Here is a 22,194-nt window from a genome sequence, read left to right as displayed (position 1 = left end):
AGCTTGCGAGTCTCCGGAGAGGCAAACAGATCCACCTGAGGAGTACCCCAGCGGTCGAAAACCTCGCGAAGTACTCGGGAGTTCAGAGACCATTCGTGCGGCTGGAGAAGACGACTGAGTTTGTCGGCCAGCTGATTCTGCTCTCCCTGAATGTACACCGCCCGCAGGAACATGTTCTGGGAGATCGCCCAGTCCCAAAGGCGGAGGGCCTCTTGACACAGGGGCCAAGAGCCCGTACCCCCCTGTTTGTTTACATAGTACATCGCTACCTGGTTGTCCGTCCGCACGAGTACCACCTGGTCGCGTAGTAGGTGGACAAAAGCTCGCGCAGCTAGAAAAATGGCGCGAAGCTCCAGCACATTGATGTGGCACCGACGATCCTCGGCCGACCACAGACCTTGCGTCCTCAGACCGTCCAGGTGCGCTCCCCACGCATACTCGGAGGAGTCCGTCGTCAAGACCTTGGTGTGAGGAGGAACGAGAAACAGCAAACCCCCTGACAAATTGGAAGAGACGGTCCACCAACGGAGCGATCGACGTAAACAAGGAGTCACTGCTATCCGGGAGGACACCGGATCGCGATCCTGTCGCCACTGCGACGCCAGAGTCCATTGCGCGATTCTCAAGTGCAGGCGAGCGAACGGCGTAACGTGAACCGTCGACGCCATGTGGCCCAGCAAAACCATCATGTGCTGGGCCGACATTTGCGATTGCCCTTGACAATGGCGACTCCACCGAAGCAGTGTCTCCCGTCGAGGCGGGGGGAGAAAAGCGCGGAGGCGAACCGTGTCCAGCACGGCTCCAATGAACTGGAGAGACTGCGCCGGACGCAACTGAGACTTGGGGAAGTTTACTTCGAACCCCAGGTCCTGCAAAAGACTGATAGTCTGTCGGGTCGCTAAGATAACCCCCTCCCTGGACGGGGCCTTGATCAGCCAATCGTCCAGATAGGGAAAGACCTGCAGACCCCGCGAGCGCAGGGCCGCCGCCACCACCACCATACACTTGGTGAATACCCGAGGGGAAGATGACAGCCCGAAGGGAAGAACCCGATACTGCAGGTGCAAATCCCCGACCTGAAAACGCAAGAACTTGCGGCAAGCGGGATGCACCGGAACATGGGTGTAAGCTTCCTTCAAGTCCAGGGAGCACATCCAATCTCCCTCGTCCAAAAGTGGATAGAGAACCGGGAGCGATAACATACGGAACTTCTCCCGGACCAGGAACTTGTTGAGCTTCCGGAGGTCCAAAATGGGGCGCAAGTCCCCGGTCTTTTTTGGGACCAAAAAGTAACGGGAGTAAAACCCCTGGCCCATCTGATCGCGAGGTACCACCTCGACCGCCCTGAGACTCAACAAGGCCCTGGCTTCCTCCAGGAGAAGGGCCAGCTGGTTCCGATTGGGAGGGCAAGCCCCGGGGGGCAAGTCCGGAGGCGGACAGGAGAAGTTTAGCGAATAGCCGTCTGAGATTATCCTGAGCACCCATGCGTCCGACGTGATCGCTGACCAGGCCCCGGCAAAGGCCGTCAGCCGACCCCCGATGGGGAGGGAGTGGCGCGATATTGCGGTGGGGGCCCGCCCCCAACCGCGTATCCCGTCAAAAGGACGGCGTGGCCTTGGCGGCCCCCTGCGCGGCAGGCTTAGAGGGGCCACCCCTATTCTGCTGGGGCTGTCTCCGAGGGGGCGGTCTGGAGAAGGCCGGTGTGGACTTCTGAGGGTACCTCCTCGGGGGCTGCCGGAAGGGACGCTGGGCAGGAGCCTTAGGCTTCGGCCGCACCAGAGAGGCCAGGGAGCGTTCCTGTTTAGACAGTCGCTCCGTCGCCGCATCCAGAGAGTCATCAAATAACTCCACCCCAACACAAGGTAAATTTGCCAGGCGTTCCTGCAAATTCGACTCCATCTCGAGGGTCCGAAGCCACGCCAGCCGGCGCATGGCCACTGCACAGGCGGACACCCTCGAGGCGAGTTCAAACGCATCATAAACTGCGTGGAATAAATATAGGCGCAGCTGGGTCAGATTCGAACTAAAGGTGGCGAACCGGTCCCTATGCGACTCCGGCATCACCTCACGGAAAGAGGGGAGGTCCTTCACCATCGTACGGAGGAAGGAAGAGTACGAAAAAGCATAGTTCAAGACCCTTGCAGCCATCAGAGAGTTCGCATAGAGACGACGGCCAAATTTGTCAAGGGTCCGGCCCTCCCTACTCGGCGGGACCGTCGCCGAGACCCTGGAGGGTTGCGATTTCTTGACCGCTGATTCCACGAGGAGTGAGGTATGGGAAAGTTGGCCCTTCTCAAACCCTTTGATGGGGAGGGTGCGATACTTAGACTCCATTTTGGAGGGGACCACCGCGACCGTCAAAGGAGCCTCAAGATTCCGCAGGAAGGTCTGACAGAGGACCTTGTTAATCGGAAGGCGCGGGGACTCCCTAGGAGGGGCAGGAAGATCCTGCTCCTCCAAGAACTCCTTGGTGTGAGTGGACCCTTCAGACAAGTCGACACCCAAAGCCGCCGCCATATCCTGTACAAACCTGGTAAAGGATGAGGGTTTTGCAGGAGGAGAGGGAGACCGTGACTTCCCGGCGGAGCCGAAGGGAGAGGCCTCATGAGAGTATCTGGGCTCCCTCCCCGACCCCGACCCCAACGAGGCACAGTCCTGCGACCTCGACGGAGTCGGAGACCGGGTGCGTCGGAAGGAACCCCTCGGGGATCCCCCCGGGGTCCGAGGCACCGAAGCCCGACCCTTCGGCCCCGGCGAGGAAGCCCGAGAGCTCTCCCTGGCCGGAGACCGGAACAAAATGGGGTTATCGACACGCAGGTCCCGCACCTGCAAGGCATCGGCCCCGGCCGGCGACGAGCGACCACGTCGCCGAGGCGAGGTCCGAGACCGCTTGGCCTTCCTCGGCTTGCGCCTCGCTCGAGACCTGCCCGAGGGCGATGAACCTCGCGAGGACCCCGAGGACGAAGATGAGATTCGTCGCACACGGCGCACCTTGTCCTTCGGGCGCACGCTACGCTCCGGCGGATCCCGCGAAGCCGGGTCCGAGGGTACCGCCGAGGTCGAGGCCGTGGGCGCCTCGGGAGCCGAAGCCCCGGTACCCGAGGCCGAGGTCGCCAACTGCGGGGCCACCGAGGCCGAAGCAGCCGAGGCCGAAGTAGCCGAGGCCGAAGCCTGCTGCAGTTGGTCAATGGCCCCGGTGAGCTCCGAGGCGATTAACGCCCGGAGCAATTCTTGGAACACAGGGATAGACATTCCCTGTGGCAAGACCTGCCGCTGCTCCTCAGAGGGCGACCTCGGTCTCGAGTATTCCCTCGGGGCAGCGGACGCGGGCAACTTGGGCTTAACAGAGGCGGACCCACCCGCCGACGAGCCCGAGGATGGCTTTTTGGACGATCCTGGAGCTGAGGAGGGAAGCGGAGACTTACCCGAGGCCTTGGGCTGTTTCGAAGGCATCGAGGCCCGAGGCGAAGCCGAGGGTGCCGAAGCTGAGGTCGATGCCGACATCGAGGCCGAGGTCAAGGCCGGGGCCGAAGCCGAGGCCGAACTCGAGGCCTTCCCCGGAGGGGACTCGACAGAAAAAAGTTCCGCCATGCGGGCTTTGCGGCGTTTAAGTGCCCGCTTCTGGAAAGTGGCACACTTCTCGCAGGACGCTGTCGGGTGATGGGGCCCCAAACACCGCAAACAGCACCCGTGCGGGTCAGTAATTGAAAGGAGCCGCTCACAGCGCCCGCACTTTTTAAAGCCCGTTACGGGCCGGGACATGGGCCCAAAAGAGAGCCGGGAACAAGCGAGGTTCCTCGGCCACGGCTACCGGGAGCCCCCGGTAGCAACGGAACGAAAAAGATTTTTTTTTTTTTTTTTTGAAAAAGAAGAAAATAAAGAAAGAAGAAGACAAAAAAACGCAGCGACCGTGCGAAAATCCCTACACAGCCGCGGCGACAGAAGGCACAATTAGCACAAATTCTCCACAGGGCTTCTGGCTCCGCGGATGAAAATGAACTGAGGACCACGAGGTGGGGATGCGCCCTCTAGTGGGCAAGAAGGCTAGCACATGCGTGGTGCAGTGTGCAAACTTGAAACTTCTAGCAAGTTTGCTTGAAAAGCTGTCCGCGCTGGGGCTCCGTAGATGACGTCACCCCACATGTGAGAATATCATGCCTGCTTGTCCTGGGATAAAATAAAATTATCAGCCATTCATTTTCAAGGACCAATCACATCAAAAGAATGATGCTTGTCTGGACACACAGATGCTCATAACATTGACAGACTCTTGCGTACGCAAAGTATATGTCATCCATGCTAGCGTAGTCTTATGAAGGAAATTTTTAAAAATAAAATTCTGGAATCTTTTATGGCATACCACTTGTGCCATGACACACAGTTTGAGAGACACTGCTTTCTAGAATCGTGCCTAATTCAATTTAGGCACCAGTAGGCAACAGAGTTAGGCATAGATATATTAGGTCAGGGTTTTCCTGACTTAATTTGCCAGTGTTTACCAATGCCTAAGTCATTCCATGTCCAAACTCCGCCCCAACCATGACCACTCTTGGGTAACCGCAGGTTTTTACTTTGATGTAGGCACCATGCCAATTTCCACGCAGAAGTAATTGTTTTGTTTTGGGTTTTTTTAAATTGGCTTTTAAAGGCATTTTCAATTATCATACCATTTAAGCCAATTTAAAAAATGTTCAAATTCTTTGCAGAAATCGGCTTGGCACTGCCAATCTAGGGACCACTTATAGAATCAGATCCCATGTGCTACAATAGAATCTCTACTATTTAAAAATAACAGCATTAATTTACAATAAAAGCATGTATTGAATTCACAAACAGTGCATGGAAACAGCACGCTAATTACACTGGGAACTTTATACTGTTTCCGGTGGGCAAAATTACATACATATATTTAATCATATAGCAACTCAACATTCAAACACAATTTATATGTACCTTGTGTCTGAAAATTAAGCTACTTTTATGTATGCTTGTAATTACATAAGCAGGTTTGCAGTTAAGAGGCACCAATTAAATTATCCCATAATGTCAGGATGACTGAATCAGGTTGGCAACATTATGGGCAATTGACTAAGGGGTCCTTTACTAAGGCACGCTAAAAAGTGGCCTTAGTGAGGGGTCTTTCCTGCACGTCAAGACCATTTTTAGCTCTGCTGAAAAATGGCTATTTTTTCTTTTTGGGAAATAAGTACATGTTTATTTTTTAAAAGCAGCAGACTTTTGGCCTGGATACACAATGATGATATGTATTTTACATTTCGCACATGTATACAATTCTTGCTGAGCACTTCCCTTTGCTGCCTTTTCAGTCCCTAAAACTCAGCCACAAAAAAAGTAATTTTCTAACAAAAAATTAATAGAAAACTATGAAACAAATGTAGTCAGATGAAACTGCAAGATTACTTTAGAGGTATTTTTTCTTTTTCCAAATTAACGGCCCCGTCCTAATTTTGCCATTAGAACTCAAGTCTTTACCGACACCTGTTTTGTAAGCAGTAACGCCCATATTCTATAAATAGCGCTGTAAGTTAGGCACTGATAGGAGCAATCAAGACACCTTAGTCCAGCATGGTAATTGATGACGTTATATAAAATCAATTAAAAACTTGTTAATAAAGTAGGTGCAGTTAGGAGCGGAAATGACCTTAGGTTTTGCTAGGCCCAATTCTCAAAAAAACCCCAAAAAACCCCACCCCCAAAAATGCAGGCACTAGTAATGTAGGCCTTTAAAACCCTAGCTAGCCGCTGTTCTGTTAACAACGCCTAAGTGCGAATGACACACAGCCGGTGCCGATTTTCAAAGTGCAGCCCTAAGGAATCACGTGCTAATCATGCAGTAATCAGCCCAAAGGAATGGAGATGCGCTGTTTAGCACAGAAATGCCCACGCTTGTTGCCCCCCCACCGACACTCCCTCAGCCAAAAAAATTAAAAATATATTTTAATACTTGGAACGCATGTGCTCATTTGAAATTTACCGAAGGGCACCTCAGCGTGCCCCATGCTAAGTTCTTAAGCTGGGGTTAAGTTCACATTTACTGGAGCTTAGTGTGCTTACTCATAATTTATTCATTCAATTTTCTATACTAATATCCCAGGAGAGCTCAGAACAGTTTACATTAATTTATTCAGGTACTCAAGCATTTTCCCTGTCTGTCCAAGCGGGCGTTGGGTGCTGAGGCTGTAGCTTTAACCACTGCGCCACTCTCTCCCCTTACACAGAAGGATGGTCAAAAAGAGGATGCCACACATGGAAGATCTCTGTACAGTGAATTTCCATGCTTCCTACCTCTGGCCTGGGTATCCCTCCGAGTATTTATTGTTCAAACACGAACCCAAGGCTTCCAGGACTGCTCGGCTAGCAAAATTCTCAGAGGCAATCAACTCCAAACCAAACCTCTGTCGATGTTTCTCTTTTCTAATTATTTCATATACCTTGAAAGAAAAGAAGGTCACTGGACTTGGTCCCCATGTGGCACAAAACTGCCTTGTAAGCAGAGGGAAGAATTAGGTTCTTACCTACACATTGCCTGTTCAGGAAAAGACTACAAACATATCTCTTACCCACTAGACACAACTCTTCCCAGCCCTCTTCATCCCACAGACTGCCATCCCTTAAACTAACCTGACAATATTAAACTCACTTATCAATAGCACTATACCACAAATGTAACCCATCTTGCTGTAAGTCGCAATGATTCTCTGTTGAAAATTATGGGATATAAGAAGTTGTGTTGTATTGTGTAATCTCCTTCCTGTAGACTAGCATATGATTCCTTATGGATGGGTTGTGTACCCCAACTTATGAATTGGGATTGTAGAAGCCATTAATCATTTTTCTCAGCTCCACCTCCTTGTCTCCCTGGGCAGTGACCAGTCTGTACCAAAGCAAGTGATAACTCCTAAAAGAGGAAAGGATAACAAGGAGGACTTGAGCCACTGCAGAGTCCACTTTTGGCTGATCAGACAGCTGCTGGAATTCTGATGCCATGGGATAAGGCCTAGACATAGCTTTTGCCACCTCTAAGGAGCATACTGGCGTCTCCCACTCCTTTATAACCAGTGCAGTGATGTTTGGATGCGCTGGAAAAAAAGGAGATCTGAGCAGCAGAGCTGCTCATGTGCACTGGGAAGTAGAAGGCTGTGCTTCCAGATTCAGTTCCTTCACCGTATCCATTATAAAATGGTGGATAGAGACTGAAACAGCCAGCATATTAAGGGATCATCACCCTGATCAATTGCTGCTGAGGCATCCTGGTGGATGGACCCCAGAATCATCCTGGACTGACTCAGAGCCCCGAGACAAAAGAGGTATGGAGTCTGATCTGCAACCTAGCCAGTCTGGGCCTGTGGGAGCAAAACTAAAAGTTCAAAAAAATACAGAAAATAGATTTTAGATGTGGGAGACCCTTGGGAGAGCCCCAGAAAACCTTAGTTTTGCCAATTTCTGACCCACCCCGATTTTCCCATAGACAATAATGATATGTACTCACAGAACTGCCTTGTGCTGTGCCTGCATCAGCTTCTCACTGCAGTTAGAAATGGAGAAATAATTTCTGCCTCAGACAAGCAAGGGTCAACCGCTTACACTCCCACATGATTCTTTGAAGGGGCACAGCCAAACTCGGCCAAGCCTCCCGGCCAGTCGCAGAGTCTAATCAGTCTGCACTCAAGCGCCTGACTCCGCAAGACTTAGCACTGCTCCTAGGGAACCTATTCCACCATCTCCAAGTGTTAGAGCAGGCCGGCCAGGCAGGTGCTTTCAGAAGGGTTGCCCTCCTAGCTGCAGATCCCAACAACTGACGCTTCTCACTGCAGAGCAGTCCTAGGACTACAGGGAATCTCTTAGCAAGAAGATCAGACTAATACCCGAAAATAACAAATCTAGTGAAGAGCAGAGGAAGAGACACCTTCTCAACTCACTTGTAGAAGTTAAGACTGAAGAGAGAGGCCACTGCCCAGGAAGGCAAAGAGGCGGAGCTGTGATAAAACGATTGATGGCTTCTAAAATCCAACTCGAGAGCTGAGATACACAGCCCATCCATAAGGAATTGTATGCTGTTTGCGCAGGAAATTCATTTACTATATTGTATTAGTAACAACATTTATCCCCTCTTTTACGAAGCCGTGTTAGGCTTTTTTATCATTGGTTACAACTGTATTAGCTTAGACTCTCATAGAATTCCTATGCGCGTTGGAGCTAAAAACTGCTCCAGTCAATGATAAAAAAAAACTCACATGGCTTTATAAGGGGGGGGGGGCTTAATGCTTAAAGATTCATAATTAAAATATTATCACACTACTCTATACAATGCCAAATCCATTGGAGAAAGAAAAAAGGAAGAATATACTGGTGAAACATATGCTCACAACTAAATAAGATGTGGAACACTCATCTCAATATAAAAAAAAAAGTGTCTTATAACAGCAGACTGAATTTTCTTATTAATTTATCTCATCCTGTTTTTTTTCAGCGGAAAGTCAAAAATGCAAATTAGAATATAATGCAATAAAAAAAAGAAAAAAGTGCATTAAAGGACTATCTATTCCCAAAATCTTTAGAGCCGGGAGAATAATATCATTAATATCTCAAAAGCACAGCTGTCACCTTACCTCAGCATCATTGGTTTCTAGAGGCTCCAGCACCATTTTATTGTGGGATGACCAGAGTTCAGCACTGCTACGTTCTCCATTGGTAACAAGAATATTCTCCATTATGGAATTCTTGTCCTGGAAATAAGAAACGTGGGAAGAACATTTTGAAAGGTGGTTAGTTAGTCCTAAACATTATGACAAAAAGGATCTTTTGGCTATGAATTATACAAGTGCCAGATTCTGGAAAAAACAAAACAAAACATTAAGAAAAGCAATAAAAGAAGATACATGTTTGAAATCTTTAATATGTCAAATTTGATCTTATCTTACTTAACTATTCTTCTGACTACTCTCTGTAACTATGACCACTGAACTCTCCAACCCCAAGAAGGTACAAATGTCCAACTAATATCATAGGCTGGTTGAAAATCCCAATCCAAACGTGCAAAGTATGGATTTGCTGGCTCTGGATCTAGGACTCCACTTATCAGAACGTTACTTGGCAGTATTAGAGGTAGGTAATCAAGACTGCCAACTCCAGACTCCGTCCCTTCTTTCTTGCCGCACCGTATGCCTGGAACAGGCTATCTGAGTCAATATGTCATGCTCCGCCTCTAGCAGTATTCAAATCCAAGCTAAAAGCCCACTTTTTTGAAACTACTTGCAACTCTTAACTCCCACTCACTGCTGTCAGATACCTATACCCACTTTATCATTTCAACTACCATAATCTCCTCAACCCTGAGATGTCCTGTCAAAATTAGATTGTAAGCTCTTCTAAGCAGGGACTGTCTATTGTATGTTAAATGTTCAGTGCTGCACAAATAATAAATAGTAGTAAATAGTTATGCATTCTGCTTATAAATTAAGCATTGTTTAAGGAAGGAGGTATATAAGACTTTCAAGCTTAAAAAATTTACAGGGTAGATCAGGGTACCATAATATGTTGTTACTATTTGGATTTCTGCAAAATCTATTACCATTTGGATTGTGACCTGGATTGGCTACACCTGGAGGCAAAACAGTAGGCTAAATGGATGGACCATTGGTCTGACCCAGTATAGCTGTTTATGTTCTTATTGAGGTCTATCAATACCTGATTAAAAAAAGTTATACTATTAATTATTTCTATAGTACTACGAGATGTATGCAGCACTGAACAGTCACAAAAAAGACAGTTCCTGCTCGAATGACATGGGGACAAATTTTTCCCCGTCCCCCAGGAACTCAATTTTTCCATTCCATCCCCACGACTTTTGCCGCCATCCCTGCCTCATTTGTCTTAACCGCACAAGCCTTGAACACTTATGATTTTAAAGTGTTTGAGGCTTGAGCAGATGAGGACAGAGCTTGCAGGAATGGGGCAGGGACAGAAAAAGAACTCAATGGGACAGGAAAATGAATTCCCACGGGGACAGGAAAAATTCATCTCTGTGTCATTCTCTACTTACAATCTAAACATACTGTAGTATATTATTCAGGATTGATGTGGGCTAGTTTAGCAGGGATACTAGGTGGTTGCCTTAGGCAGCACAAAGAAGCTGCAGTAAAAGCAGGGTACAAATTATATTGTAGAGGTAGGGTGGACTGAACTGGTGTGAGAATATAATAATGCCCTTGTATAACTCCATGGTGTCCCAGTTTGGCAGCTCTTATGTAGGTCAACAGTAGTACTTATTAAGATCCCCTTTTATCAAAACGCAGTAGAGCTTTTTACCATGGACCAGCGAGGTAAATGCTCCAACGCTCACAGGAACTGAATGAGTGTCAGAACATTTACCTCGCTGGCCCAGGTAAAAAAAGCTCTACCGCTGTTTGATAAAAGGGGCCCTAAGAGAACTATCACCCTATAAAATGAGTAGATAAAGACCATATAGCCCAGCGGTCTCAAACTCAAACCCTTTGCAGGGCCACATTTTGGATTTGTAGGTACTTGGAAGACCGCAGAAAAAAATAGTTAATGTCTTATTAAAGAAATTACAACTTTGCATGAGGTAAAACTCTTTATAGTTTATAAATCTTTCCTTAATTGGTTCTGATAATTTCAGCTATACACAGTTGAAAGCAGTGCAACATGCAGAAAGTGAAGTTTAGATAGTTTTTCCACTTTCTGCATGTTGCACTGCTTTCAGCTGAAATTATCAGAACCAATTAAGGAAAGATTATAAACTTTTATAAAGAGTTTTACCTCATGCAAAATTGTGATTTAGATTCTAATCTATAGTATAACATTTTTATTGAAGGAATCAAATAAATATACAATAATAAGATACAAAGAGATATTCATTGCAATTAAATTAATAATTCTAATCTAAAGTATCAACTGCAAGAGACAAGATTGTTGGTGTAGTCCTCCATGGGATAATCAATATCCGACTTGTGACTAGAAAACTTGTGCCTTAAGTGTCCGGTGGTCACGTCCGCAACCGCCTTCAGCTCTCACCTCCTCCAGACACAACCCCTATCTTACATCAAGCAGTCACCATCAAGAGAGTTCACGAGATTACGTGCACACGCACAAGCCACACTGCCACCTTACGTTCTGGAACATTGCCTGCCTCACTGCTGTAACCTCATGCAAATGCTTTCCTGCATCTATATGCGATTGTCCTCTCCACTCCACCTCACAATCGCGTACAGACACAGGAAAGCGCTTGCGTGAGGTTACAGCAGTGAGGCAGGCAACATTCCAGAACAATGGTAACATACTGAGGGCCTCAAAATAGTACCTGGCGGGCCACGAGTTGGCGACTACTGATATAGCCTATCCAGTCTACTTATTATCAACCAGTGCTTCCAAATGTTTAGTATTTACAAGTATTAGGCCCATTAACTGGTTTTACAAGGTCATTCTGATGAAAGGGATAATATTGCACTGACCTGTTATAACGTACCCATATGTATGTGGTCTATACCTCTGTATCATTTCTAATATTATGGAAGCCGCAATGATTCCTAGTCGACATCTGCGGAATGCAAGAATCAGTATGGTAATATGTTGTGTGTGGAGGGAAATAGGAATTTGAAAGTAATGGAGTGAAAGGTTGCAAGGCTGAAGAGCTTGGATTATATGAAATATAATTCCAAACATCTATCTATATGTGCGCAGTAGGGTATGTGCAGATGTGCCGAGCTAGCACTATCACTAGATAAGTCTCTAGGCAGTCATCTAGGGCAGCAGCTTCTTGAAGCCAGCAAAACAACAGGTACTGACAGCCACACAAACAAAATACCCCATAAGCCCAATTTTTTTTAAAAATTGCACTTTTATAAAACATTTGTTCAATTATCACAATTGCTGCCTACCTATTGATTAGAGTTGTAGAAGCCAAGTTCAAATCCCACCACAATCCAACCTTGGGTAAGTCACTTCACCCTCCGCTGCCTGAGGTGGAAACTCATGTGTTAAGGGGGCGAGCCTGAAGGTTTTGCCTAGGGGCCCACACCACCTTTGCACGGGCTCCCGGTACATACAGCGCATGACTGTCACGTTATAAAAGCATGAGCGACACTTGGCCAACCTGCTACATTGGCTGATCAACAGCTTTTAAATATTAACTCAAGGCTATTCTGGCAAGTGCACACCTAGGTCAGGGCTGATGCCAGAGGATCAAAGGGTCACTTCAGCTGCAACAGTGTTTCAGCAAGAGAAAAGACAGGATTTCCCCCCCCCCCCCCAAGACCCCTTTTGACTTCTTTCCACAGCTTTAAAACTAGTTATTAATAACTGAAAAGATAATTGACATTTCTCATGATACATGTGGTGGAACTAGGTTCTATTATACCAAGATCACCTTTATTACAATTCTTCAAATTCCTCAGCCAATTCTCTGTAACTCAAGAACAATTGCGTTATTACATTTTTTTTTTTTGCACTTTATTCTATAAAAGTGTTCACCGTTCACTCTGCGTTTATGAATCTTTTGTATTGCAATGACTTCAAACTAAATCAATGTTTGAAAGAAAAATCAAGCCGCCCAAGTCCTGAGCTAGAAATGCAAAATCAATAAACCCGTCATCTCTTTCTTTGTTCGTTTTTAGAGCCCGTTAAAATAAAACTGAGGTAGGGGGGGATATAGGGGAAAAGTGGTTTAGATATATTAAAATATATTTTGGAGGAATGATAAAATGTTTATGCAAATGTTTTATTGTGAATTTGATTATAAAGAATGTCTTTTTGTATCAAATTGTTGTATATTTGGTTGATTCCTTCAATAAAATGTTATAACATAAAATAAAACTGAGGTATTTGGAACTTCCCCAACTGTCCCAAAGTAGCTAAAAAGCGACCGAGAGAACAATTAGCAACTAGGAAAGGGGGGGAGGGGGACTCACAGTCCACAACTCCGACCCACCGACAACGTTAAAAAGCCGCACGTGCACTCGGGGTGTCTAACAGCCGTCTCTTACCCCGACCCTCCGGTCGCCTCCGCCTCAGCGCCGCACGTGAAATGAAGGCTCCACGCGCCACCACGCCGACCCTCCTCCCGCCCGGCTGCGCGTGTGCGCCCACGCCTCGGGGAACTCAACCAATGGGCGGGCTGAGAGGAGGCATTCCGCGCGCCCGGTGTCCCGCCCCCTTCTCCTCCCCTCCCCTCCGGCGGCCTTTGCTCAACCAATAAAAAGAAAGACGAAAGAGTCCTCGCGCGAGGGCGATTGAGATGTGACGTTAACGCTGACCATCTCTTTAAGCGTTTCTATTTGTGCGCGTGCTCATCGAACCTAACCCCGCCCCCCTCCCTCCCTGCAAACCCGGCGGGTACGACGCGCGGGAAAGGGAGGGCGCTCGATGACCTCGGGGCTCGATTCACGCGTTTCCTCCGGCGGTGGAGCGCGCCGCCATCGACAGTCTCTGGGCTCGCGCTGAAAAAGCTCCTGCTGTGGCCGCCGCCGTCGCCATCGCCATTTGCAGCGTTTGCGAGTCATCCCGTGGGGCGGAACAGGCGCCTCCCGTCGCAACTGCTCCCGTTTCCCCTCCCTCGGAACCTTCGCCGGGCCCAGCGGCCGGGAACAGCGGAAACAGGTGCGTGTGGCGGCCGGTGAGGATGGCGGGGCGCGTGGGCGGAAGGAGGAGCGAGCTGCCGCCTCGCGCTCTCTCCCCCTTCCGGGACGCGCGCGTCGGCCCCTTTAGCTTCCTAATGTTTGTTTGGTTTGACATGATCCCGTCCATCGCCTTTAAATTCACGCCCCCGCCCAGCGGTCCAACTTACAGGTGGGAGGTTCAGTTAGGATAATCAAGTGAGATATAGACATTTTATATGTTGGACGTTGTGATTGTTTAGGAGGGAGGGGGATTAGGTATATAGAAATATATTTTGGAGGAATGATAAAAATATGTATGCAAATGTTTTGTTGTGAATTTAATTGTAATGAATATTTCTTTGTATCATATTTGATTCCTTCAATAAAATGTTATAACGTAGGAGGGAGGGGGGTTAATTCTGAAATAGATAGCGATAGAATATTAAGTGTGGTATTGAAGTATAAAATGTTGTATTTATTGTTACACTTTTATTGTAAGTTTTGAAAATAATAAAGAATTGGAAAAAAAAAAAAAAGAAGAACGTTCAGTTTCCAGACACTTTGGTTTGTTTCACTATCTTTTAACGGAAACAAAATTTTAGTACTATACATGTAATTTTTTTTCCTTTTTTTAATATATTATAACATTTTATTGAAGGAATCAAATCATCAAATCAAATAAATATACAATAATATGATACAAAGATATATTCATTACAATTAAATTTGCATACATATTTTCCTATATCCCCCTTATTACTTTAGATTGTTTTTTAATATTATTATAAATGAATTAAACAGAAATACATTTCAAGTAATTTAACATATATTATGTTATAACATTTTATTGAAGGAATCAAACAAATATACAACAATATGATACAAAAAGGACATTCTTTACAATCAAATTCACAATAAAACATTTGCATAAACATTTTAGCATTCTTCCAAAATATATTTTAAAATATCTAAACCACTTTTCCCCTATATCCCCCCTCACCACTCCATACATATATATTAAAATCATTCCAATTTCCCTCCCTACCCCAGAATGAAAGGCGACACAAAACACCAAATAAACAAAAATATTTAAATAAAAATAAATTAATTAATTTTAAAAAACCCACATTTATTTAAATCTAATATAAAGTATTAAGAATCATACTTCTAGCTTTCAAGGATAATTTTTGTATATAAGGATCCCAGATTTTTAAAAATAATTGTGTTCTTTTAGGAAATTTACGAACCTCAAAAACCTCAAATAAAATTAAACGATGGAATTGATTCCTCCAATGCCAATAATTTGGAGGATCTTTTTGTAACCAATATTGTAATATGCATTTATGACCAATCATACATGCTTTTTGAAAAAGAATACATCTTTCATGTCCAAAACCCCCACAAGTTGCTGCTTTACCGAATAATGCCCCTTTTGGAGATTCAACCAATTGACAATTCCATAATGACCCTAAAAATAAAAATGGCAGACCACAAAGATTTAACCAGATGACATTTCCAAAATGCATGAGATAAAGTATTAGAATCTTTCTCACATTTGATACAAATAGGAGAATTAACTAATCCTGCATGAAATGCTTGTACTTGTGAGAAATATGCCCTATGCAAAACTCTATATGTACATTCTCTCCAAATATATCCTGTAATAATTTTAGGCAAACAATGAATAGCTTGACTGAAATCTTGAAGTGATAATTGAATTCCTAATTCATCATAATATTCTCATATGTTCTATTTGGAATCAAGCTCCATCACAATTTATGTAATAAAGATACAGAAACAGGAGCATCATTACATTGATTAAAAAAATTTAAAATTCTTTCGTGTACACCCAATGAAAAACCCCCTCTTATGATTTGACTACTTTGGTTTGTTTGACTTTATCTTTTAACGGAAACAAAATTGTAGTACTGTATATGTAATTTTTTTCCTTTTTTTAAATTTAATTTACAACATTTTATTGAAGGAATCAAATAAATATGCAATAATAAGATACAAAGAGAGATTCATTACAATTAAATTCACAATAATAATATTTCCATACATATTTTTATCATTCCTCCTAAATATATAATCCATTCCTTTCTATACCCCCTCGATCACTTCCCTTTCCCCCCTACCCTTCTCCCCCTTCATTCTTTTTATTTAATAATGCAATATATGTAATTTTATTATCCTATATAATAAAATGCTAAGCACACATGCGCACTCTTACCCTGTGTTCCCTGATCCCTGATCTGTCGGGCTGTGGCAGGTAAGAGTATGAATGCGTGCGTCTAAGGACCGGCAACAGGTAACACGCCGCAACTCCCCCCCCCCCCCCCGCACCGCCAACCCTACCCGGTACACCCGAAATCCCTGTTGACCCTCCCAGCCGACCCTCCCACCGCTGGACAATCGACAAACCTCCCAGCTCCAGCAGTGTCCAAGGCACAGTAAACACGCTGCTTCGTGTCCTTCTACATCATCGGAGAAGCGGCAGAGGAAATTAGGCCAGTAGAAGACCGCGAAGCAGCATGTTTACTGTGCCTCGGACGCTGCTGGAGCTGGGAGGTTTGTTGGCCGTTTAGCGGTGGGAGGGTCGGCTGGGAGAGTCAACGGGGGTTGCGGATGTGCCGGGTAGGGTCGGCACAAGGGGGGGGTTAAATGGATACATGCTGCTCAGGGGGATGGGAGGCAGGCAGGCTGGCATCGGCGGGTGGGGGGGTGTTAAATGGATACATGCTGCTCACGGGGATGAGAGGTAGGCAGGCAGGCTGGCATCGGGGGTGGGTGGGGAGGGTTTAAATGGAAACATGCTGCTCAGGGGTATGGGAGGCAGGCAGGCTGGCTTCGGGGGTGGGGGTGGGACAAAGTCTGGAAGATAATGATGGGGGACATAGGAAGGAGGCACTGGAGGCACTAAGGACATAGAAAGGGGCACTGAGGGCACTAAGGACATAGGAAGGAGGCACTGGGGGCATTAAGGACACAGTACGCTGGCACAGGGGCACTAAGAACACAGTACGCAGGCACTGGGGAACTAAGGTAAGGACGTAGGCAGGGGTACTAAGGACATGGGAAGGAGGCACTAGGGGCACTAAGGACCTAGGAAGGAGGCACTGAGGGCACTAAGGACATAGGGAGAGACACAGACAGATAGACAGGGAGAGACACAGACAGATAGACAGGCAGTGTGCAAGGAGAGAGAGAGAGACAAAGAAAAAAACCCCAGACAGATATCTACTCTAGCACTCGTTAATGTAACGGGCTTAAAGACTAGTATGTAATAATGATATAAGTAATACATTTTATCCATACAATACCAATAAATGGAAAAGTTCTAATACAAACATGGTTAAACTCTAAGACGATGTGGAGGAATATATCATTTGAGTCTATGTATTTGGATAAGAGACCATTTATCAATATTTTTGGAATGTAGTAGATTTTGGGGGGCTAAATAGTTTTCATAACATGTCATCATTATATATAGTGTATCTCAGGTGTGTTCAAGAATTAAGAATAAATTCTAAAGCACTAGAGAATCTAACAAACATTTTTGTTGGGGCACAATTTTTAGACTGATGTTAGTAAAACTGCACAAAATGGCAAGGTCTGGTGCTTTTCAATGCTCTCTGTTTTTTTGTAAGACATGCTCATCCACTTTGCTCAGCAGCAATTTGTAGGTGTGTGTATGTGTGCAAAATTGTCTCAGGGAACACAAATGTATACTGTAGTTCAGTGGTCTGCATAAAGTCTAAACTGGGACCACTTTGGATATAAATAAGCTGAAGGAGATACCTTTCCATTTTGAACAGCATGTGCAGAATAGATGACATCCATCCCCACTAGCTTGGCTTTAGACATTTAATGCTCGAAGAGATGGGCATTTTCAAATGCATTCTCTTCATCTATTGAAAGAGCCTTGCTTTTGCCCTTTTCCATCATGAGCTTGGATAGAGAGGCAGAGGGTGATAGGGAAGGAAAACAATAACGATAGGGGGCCCCTGGGCCTTGCACTGAAGAGCACTGCTGAACTACTCGGACAGGCATCAGTTAAATGCAAATGCAGGACCCTTTCCTGTGTTCCTCAGCTAAGCATTAAAGTTGTATCGCTGCCTTTCAGGCTTGCAGCTTCCATTATTTGCAGGTTATTCCCAGTACTGTCTTGTTTGGTTGAAATTTCTTCTTCATGCAGGTTATTCTAGACTGCAATTTTGAGCCTCTGAGTAGAAAATTTTGGCCTTGTAATCGTTAATTATCATGTTGGGGTGTTTTTTTTGTTTTTTTTTTTACATACTACCTAATTTTTTGGGGCCATTCATTTTATAACTTCCATATTGTAGATAGATCATCACCAGAGAGTACTGTAGTTCTCTTGTTCTGCCTTGACAGCCATTCAGCAAACCCAAAATCTACAGATCTACTTTACGATTATTTTTTGGGCTTTGTAGGTGTTGCCTATTTAACTTAAAAAAAAGTAAGCATAGCTTTTCAGTGATATTGCAATATCAAAGCAATGCACAGTGAAACACTGTTTAAAATAATCTTAAAATATACTGAAATCATATGAATGTACTTGTTTTATGTCACTCAGTGGACTAGGCTATCAGCCTAGTTTAAGAGACTTGCATTTCAGTATCATTTTTTTAAACATTTTTTCTATGATGGTTAAAAAAATCTTTTGTACAAGAGCCACAGTGAGGGCTTTGAGGAGCCACGATATGTAACATATGATTGCTTTTTCCTTGTGACTCTGGGTAAGTCACTTGGTGCTTCATTGCCCAGGTACAAATAAGTCTCAGCTTATACAGTAATACGTAAAAGGGATTTTCCATGGAGTCCCTTGGATAAATGTGTAGGGGCCTGGAAATTAGGATTTAGATATTAGAGAATCTCTTGACTGTTGAGTTGTAAACCTCGGAGCTGGGTTACTTATTGTAATTGAACATGTTAGCCAAACAATTTCAGTTGCTGTCTATTGCATTTTCATTAGATTTGTTGATATGTTGCTGTAGAATTTGGACTACTATAGGTAATGGTTTGTCAGCTATTATAAATGTTGCACACTAATGGCCCAGTGTAGTCCCATGTGTGGGTCTCATTGTATAAAGTGGAACTTGAAATATTTGCGCACTAATGCAGTAGCACATACTGTATTATATCGGTATATAAGAGCAAGCATTCTGCCTGTGCATGTATCAGAAAAGCACATCATGGGCTGGCTCATTGCCATTTACAGGTAGTCCCCGAGTTAGACACCCAACTGAAGCACAACTCGTACTTAAGAACACGGTCGTGGCTTCATTTGATTTTACCAAGCAGCAGGTTCAAGAATGATGCAAGGCCACATTAAGAACATGCTTTACCTTAGAGGGAACACTGGTAGGGACAGTTTTGTCAGCTGGGAGCAGAGGTAAGCAGCGAATCTTAAAATTTACAAGCTCTTGAGTTACATACAAATCCGACTTAAGAACAACTTTAAAAACATTACTCGTTCTTAACCCAGGAATTGCCTGTATATTGTCTCCAGTAAAATATCAACAGTGTATATAAAATTCAAATAACAAAATTCATATAAATATGTACATAACAGCATATATTAAATCTATGGCATGCAGAGGGATCTTGCCTTGATAGCCTTGCTAAGGTCTTCTGTTCCCTAGGGTTGACTGGGGCTAGGGACTGTGGTGAGAGAGCTGTAATCATTGAAAAACAGTGACGCTTAGCAGTTGGCTGCCACAAGTTTCTGTGGAAACCTCGCGAGACTCAGCAGTCAGGGAAGGGAAGGATCCTTTCTGCCCCAGTACCTGAATATAAATCATCAATTTATATTCGAGTTAACATTTTCCCCCCTTTTTGGGGAGGAAAATATTGTCTTGGTTTATATTCGAGTGTATACGATACATCAAAGTAAAGATTCTATTGTTATATTGCATTACATTACATCGTTAATTATTGCGTTTCTTTAATCCTGATTTATTAAAAATATATTTTATGAAATAAAAAGGCAGGATCATTTTAAAATGTGATTGGTTTCAAGATTATACATCAAGCATAAAAGCCAGGACAGTATTATATAGGAATGCTTTGGATAATACAAACTTTTATGTTTTGAAAATATACTATTTTCACTTCGGGGGGGGGGGGGAAGGCGGTAATCTGATAACCTCTATAAAGAGCTTTATCATGGGCAAAACATGAATAACACTTGTACCTAAAACTGTACATACAGTACTGTATGCTAATATAGTTATGGAAGGTGTGGCTCTGCACCCAGAGGTTGTGAGATTAAATCTCAGTGCTGTTCCTTGTGACCCTGGCCAAAGTCACTCAATCCTCCAGTGCCCGCCGCTTTGAATGCCAAAGCCACAAAAAGGCGGTATGCAAGTCCCCATTCCCAAGATTATAATTTGGGAGGTATCTTGTGTGAGGTTTGTCATAAAGAACCCCTTTTACAAAGCCTTTGCAGTGAGTCCTGGTGCAGCAAATGTGACACAGCCCATAAGAATTGAATGGGCTGTGTTGCATTTGCTGTGTGGGAATCGCTACTGCAGCTTTGTAAAAGGGCCCAAAGAATGGTGCAAACAGAGAACACGACAGCAGATTTAAAACCATAGGACCTGTTCATTTGCCTATTCACTCCTCTTTTGCAAAACTTTCTTTTCACTCCGGCCAATGCAGAAAACTACCACGAGCAGAAATGCGCAGTTAGCATGAGCTGGACGTGCATATCTGCCCAAAGGGGTTTATCACTGAAGTTAACTTGCAAAGAATACATGCACACACAGTATATTAAAATGAATGGTAATGAAGCCATTAGGTATTCCTCCACAATGCACAGAAGTAAACGGGATTTTAACATTTGCACAAAACGAAAGATTCATGGCCAGGTCTGAGGTAGCATAGAAGGGTTAGTGGAGAGAATTTAATGCCAGTTTTTGGAGTTTACATACTTTTTTTTTTTCTTTCTTTCTTTCTTTGTATGACCCTAGCAAGTATCAGTAACGTTGCCTTTGGAGATGCATACAGCAAAGTTATCCTCCATTCTATTACACATTTGTGCAGGAACTGGAATGTTGTTCTTGGCGTACCTTCTGAGCTCTTTGTGGAAAACAGGATAGAAAACAAAACAAATATTTGCAAGGCTAGCTAATATTATGTGGCACTTTCATTTTCTTTAGAATTGCATACAGTGAAGCTTGCCCTTAACTGTTTAAAAGTTGTTTTTTTCCCAAATCTTTATTCATTTTTATATCTCACAACAAGTGAACAATAATACAATTGGTTCATACAAATCACATGAAAATCTTTTCTATTATCATTGTAAATACATAAATTTAAGTCCCTCCCCCACCCTCCCCTTCCACCAACCCTCCCCTTCCACCAATAATATAATTCAAGCATATTATACATATATTATATTCAAAGATACTGAAAAGCCAGTACAATAACAATATACCCCCTTTCCATTATTATAACATACTATTTGTGCAAAAAAGGTGTCTAATCATCACAATATGCTGTCAATGGCCCCCAAATCTTTTTAAAATTGTTATAGTTCCCATTTTGTATGGCAATTATTCTATCCATTTTATATATATGGCACAGTGAATTCCACCAGAAGGTGTAATTAAGTCTGGTGTAATCCTTCCAATTGCTGGTGATATGCTGAATGGCAACTCAAAACAGTTTAAAAGTTTACATGCTTTACAAACTGCAGTGTTTTGGCATGTAGGTGATTTGATGTCATGTAAAAAGTCTGACCTTTGGCACTGAGGGCTCCTTTTACGAAGCTGCGTTAGCGGCTTTATCGCACGGCGCTAGCCGAAAAACTGCCGCCTGCTCAAGAGGAGGCGGTAGCGGCTAGTGCGGCCGGCAAATTAGCGTGCGCGCTATTACCCGCGTTAAACCGCTAACGTGGCTTCGTAAAAGGAGCCTTAAGTATAACAACGTTGCATCAGTTTGTTAATGGGTTTGTGCTGTGCTGGTGGTTGAAGGTGACGCTACCAGTCCTGTACTCAGGGTTTTATTACTGCTGATAGATGGGCTAATTTATTTATTAAATTTTAAAAAACAGTTTTGAATTAACCTGCTAGTTTTCCTACTGGTAGCTATGATGGTTTCTAGAAGAGACGTTCATATGAAAGCATGGCAGCATTATTTAAAGAAAAATGTAGCTGGTGCTGTTGAGTGAAGACTTTAAAAGCTTTTTTCATACTGTACTTAGGGGTCCTTTTACTAAGGTGCGCTAGTGCAGTGTTCTTCAACCACCAGTCCACGGACCAGTGCCGGTCCACAGAAATTTCCTGCCGGTGCACAGGGCATCAGGCCCAAAACAGTGTTCTACAAGCGCCGGTCCACGGTGCGATCAGTGCGGCGTTATCTTCAAGCCAACTCCCTCTTCCTCATTCAGTGCACAAAGCCACGGGCAGTGGCTCCTACGGGCATCCTGCACCTGAACTGGAAGCATTCTCTCTGATGTTGCAACGTCAGCAGGAAGGCTTCCAGATGAGGCACGGGACGTGCAAGGTGCAATTAGGACTATTATGGGGGCGGG

The 22,194-nt window shown here is 44.4% G+C and overlaps 2 protein-coding genes across 6 annotated transcripts in view; one reads left to right on the top strand and one right to left on the bottom strand.

Moving 5' to 3' along the window:
- SHMT1 (serine hydroxymethyltransferase 1) overlaps positions 1 to 13,165 on the bottom strand; it is a 72,764-nt gene extending 59,599 nt beyond the window's left edge. Inside the window, exons 1-3 of one of the 4 annotated variants that reach the window (XM_033914818.1) lie at positions 13,023 to 13,165; positions 8,631 to 8,747; positions 6,307 to 6,452 (exon numbers count right to left, since the gene is read on the bottom strand). In XM_033914818.1, the coding sequence (XP_033770709.1) occupies positions 6,307 to 6,452; positions 8,631 to 8,732 (248 nt within the window). In that variant the 5' untranslated portion in view covers positions 8,733 to 8,747; positions 13,023 to 13,165. Of the gene's footprint in view, positions 1 to 6,306; positions 6,453 to 7,510; positions 7,553 to 8,630; positions 8,748 to 11,918; positions 12,079 to 12,947; positions 12,968 to 13,022 lie in introns of those variants that run through there. The other 3 variants (XM_033914821.1, XM_033914820.1, XM_033914819.1) reach the window with 3 other exon arrangements.
- Positions 13,166 to 13,253: 88 nt separating this feature from the next.
- The window catches only part of PRPSAP2 (phosphoribosyl pyrophosphate synthetase associated protein 2), a 59,013-nt gene continuing 50,072 nt past the window's right edge, over positions 13,254 to 22,194 (top strand). Inside the window, exon 1 of one of the 2 annotated variants that reach the window (XM_033914823.1) lies at positions 13,254 to 13,635. The gene's annotated coding sequence lies outside the window, so the exon portion shown is untranslated. Of the gene's footprint in view, positions 13,636 to 13,720; positions 13,825 to 22,194 lie in introns of those variants that run through there. The other variant, XM_033914824.1, reaches the window with a different exon arrangement.

This window comes from Geotrypetes seraphini, chromosome 11, assembly GCF_902459505.1.
Source record: "Geotrypetes seraphini chromosome 11, aGeoSer1.1, whole genome shotgun sequence".
Lineage (NCBI taxonomy): Eukaryota > Metazoa > Chordata > Amphibia > Gymnophiona > Dermophiidae > Geotrypetes > Geotrypetes seraphini.
The sequence above is the reverse complement of the archived record's forward strand: the minus strand, read 5'-3'. Positions and strand labels throughout refer to the sequence as shown.